The following is a 3,162-nucleotide window of genomic DNA, read 5'->3' on the forward strand; positions in this document are numbered from 1 at the left end:
CAGTTATACAAATATCAACAGGATCCTTGACCATACAAAGAAGGCCCTTGAACTTTGAAAGATGTAAATGATCCTCTTAATGTCTTAAGAAGTATGTTTGTGTTGTCTTGTATATAACCCTCGTATATTACCTTTTAAATACATTTACTTTGACTTTAATTTCATATTAGTACAATATACCATTATCAATTTCTACAGACCGAACTTGTTGGTATCCAAATAAGTTGATACCAAATATATTTGATACAACACTCATAACCAAATTCATATACACTTATGGTTGATACAATATAGTTTGTGAAAAAAATACATGATATTGTGTCATGTTCACCCTACAATGCACCTCATTTATTTTCATTTTAGTATTTATCAATCCGAACATTTACCATTACATCTATGGAAATGGCCAAAAGAAAAGTTGGAAGAAGAAAATATAATTCATGGCCATATTTATATTTCTAAGGGATTCGTGCCTGAAATAGAAAAAAGGTAAAGTTTTGTGGTCAAAATGAATTTCCCCCAAATTTATTACACACACATAAAAAACCAGTCCACCGAGAATCTCTCCGCTTTCCACTCATTTAGACAAAGTAGAGAGAGAAATTAGTCGGTGTGCTTGAGATCGGCGGCCATGGCTTCTTCAACAGAACGTGAAAACTTCATCTATGTCGCCAAGCTTGCCGAGCAAGCCGAACGCTACGACGGTGATAACCTTTCTTGCTCTTTCCTTTTCTAGATCCGTTGTTTTAATGCCGATTTCGTATTTTGTCATCTAAATCTGATGTATACATGCTGCCTACTTCGTAATCTAATTGGGGAAGTTTCGATTCTTAGCAAATTTGGTTGATGATTGGAGATTTTAATTAGGTTACACAATCTATAAGCAAGTTCTGTATACTACATTGGAGGACTTAACTCCTAAGTATTCTCATTAGATCTGTTCAAAAGTACATCGATAAGGTAGAGAAACTAGCATCTAGTGCTCAGTGGTTTAAAAGTGACATATAATGAAGTAATGAGAGTTTAGAGAAAAAACACGAATTGCTATCTTAAGCGATGTGAGCTATTAGATAAGGAAGCTAATCAATTGTTTGTGCTAAATTGTATAATCATACATCTTAATCCATATAGTGTACATTTTGAACATATAGAACTTCTAATTTATACTTTTTTTCTTGCATCTAATCTTGTTAATGGTTTTGATACAGAAATGGTGGATGCTATGAAGAAGGTAGCAAAGTTGGATGTTGAACTAACTGTTGAAGAAAGGAACTTGCTCTCAGTTGGGTACAAGAATGTTGTGGGGTCACGAAGGGCATCATGGAGAATTTTGTCTTCAATTGAACAAAAAGAGGAATCAAGAGGCAATGAAGTGAATGTAAAACGGATTAAGGAATACAGACAAAAAGTTGAAACAGAGTTATCTGACATTTGTAGTGATATCATGGTTGTGATTGATGAACATCTCATTCCATCTTCTTCTGCTGGTGAATCCACCGTTTTCTACTACAAAATGTAAGCATAAATATAATATAATATAATAAATATATAACCAATAAATTCAATTGGTTTAATGTTTATGATTTGATTACAGGAAAGGTGATTATTATAGGTATCTTGCAGAGTTCAAATCTGGTAATGATAAGAAAGAAGCAGCTGATCAGTCTTTGAAAGCTTATCAAGTAATAAACTAATAATCTATATCCTGTTTTCTTAATACTTATTTATTTATTTATTTATTTATTTTCTTGATGTTTGTAGTTGGCTTCAACTACTTCAGAAGCTGATTTATCTCCTACTCACCCTATTCGATTGGGTTTGGCTTTGAACTTTTCAGTGTTTTATTATGAGATTATGAACTCTCCTGAAAGGTATATTGTTATTTTTCTTTAAACTTTTATTTGAATCTTGGATTTAGGGTTTTGAATTTTTTGTTTTTATAACGAATCAGGGCATGCCACCTGGCGAAACAAGCTTTTGATGAAGCTATATCAGAGCTTGATTCCCTGAGTGAAGAATCATACAAAGACAGCACTTTAATTATGCAGCTTCTGAGAGACAATCTCACTTTGTGGACTTCTGATATTCCTGAAGATGGAGGTAATTTTGAAATAATTTTCATATTCTTAAAATTAGAAAAAAAAATACTTTTATAAATCATAACACACATCTGTATTTTTATATCTACAGATGACCAAAAAATGGAAATCATCAAATCCGGTGGAGAAGATGCTGAGGTAAGCAATACTTAACCATTTAAATATTCTCTTTTTTAATTAAAATATTTAAAAAAAATGAAAAATGTAATTAGTAAATTGATATGTGCAGTAAATTTGTCTGCTTTGCATCGATTGGTGATGGGATTAAGAAAGAAAGTATGATGTAATTTTATTTTGTAAGTTTGAATTTGAAGAATTGTTTTTTTTAGGTTGTGTTTTTAAATGGTTTTTGAGTAGTTTATTCATTTAGACATTTATCTATATTAAGATTGATTGTTGTTTCATCTTAATGGTTCAGTTTGTGTCTTGATGATTTGCAAAGTTGGGTAAATTAAATTAAATTACGATGCCTGATTAATTAGGAAATGGTTGAATTAGTATCAAAAGATTTAATCATAAAGTATGATCATGAACTTTAATGAAACACCCTTGTGTATTTGGCTAAATTGACCGGTAGCTAGTTGTTTTTAATTTTGCTGAAGTGTTCAGAAAAAAAAAAGTTTTTTAGCGTTTAAATGTGTGAAATTAGATAAAAAACCAAAAGGTAAAAGCTACAAAAAAGCTAAAAAGTTATAAAAAGTAAGCTTTTGGATTAAGATTAAAGTGAAGAGCTTCTACTGTTGAATGAATTTTTTTTTCGATTTTTAGCCATGTTTCTAGACGTACTTGCATGACATTAGTTCATAACAGGGAAAATGACTTAAAGTGGTGACCAATAATATAAAATTTGTTCTTTAGGTCATTACATTTTTAATTGTATCCAATAAGGAAACTATTTTTTTTTAAAATACTAACGATTACGATTTTTATCGATTAAAATGACAACGAACAAATTTTGGGTTACTGGTTGCCATTTTAAGTCATTTTCCTTTTATAAAATGGCTTCTGCCTACTACAAAATTGAGTGTATTACTTGCTAAATGCATAATATGATTTCATAATA

The 3,162-nt window shown here is 30.6% G+C and overlaps 1 protein-coding gene across 1 annotated transcript; it reads left to right on the forward strand.

Annotated features, from left to right (window-relative positions):
- Positions 1-546: 546 nt before the first annotated feature.
- On the forward strand, positions 547-2,503 carry LOC145140716 (14-3-3 protein 9). The gene is made up of 7 exons (XM_079074123.1): positions 547-704; positions 1,209-1,515; positions 1,595-1,682; positions 1,762-1,871; positions 1,952-2,100; positions 2,191-2,237; positions 2,329-2,503. Exons 1-7 carry the CDS (start codon positions 632-634, stop codon positions 2,329-2,331), a joined length of 777 nt encoding a protein of 258 aa, XP_078930249.1. The 5' UTR covers positions 547-631; the 3' UTR covers positions 2,332-2,503.
- The last annotated feature ends 659 nt before the right edge of the window (positions 2,504-3,162 follow it).

Source organism: Lactuca virosa, chromosome 9 (assembly GCF_052849685.1).
Source record: "Lactuca virosa cultivar CGN04683 chromosome 9, Lactuca_virosa_CGN04683_v6, whole genome shotgun sequence".
In the NCBI taxonomy this organism is placed as follows: Eukaryota; Viridiplantae; Streptophyta; class Magnoliopsida; order Asterales; family Asteraceae; genus Lactuca; species Lactuca virosa.

Coding starts and splice junctions, on each gene's coding strand:
- LOC145140716 (XM_079074123.1), top strand. CDS start 632: ATGGCTTCTTCAACAGAACGTGAAAACTTCATCTATGTCGCCAAGCTT. Junction 705..1,208: donor GCAAGCCGAACGCTACGACG/GTGATAACCTTT, acceptor GTTTTGATACAG/AAATGGTGGATGCTATGAAG. Junction 2,101..2,190: donor TGATATTCCTGAAGATGGAG/GTAATTTTGAAA, acceptor TTATATCTACAG/ATGACCAAAAAATGGAAATC.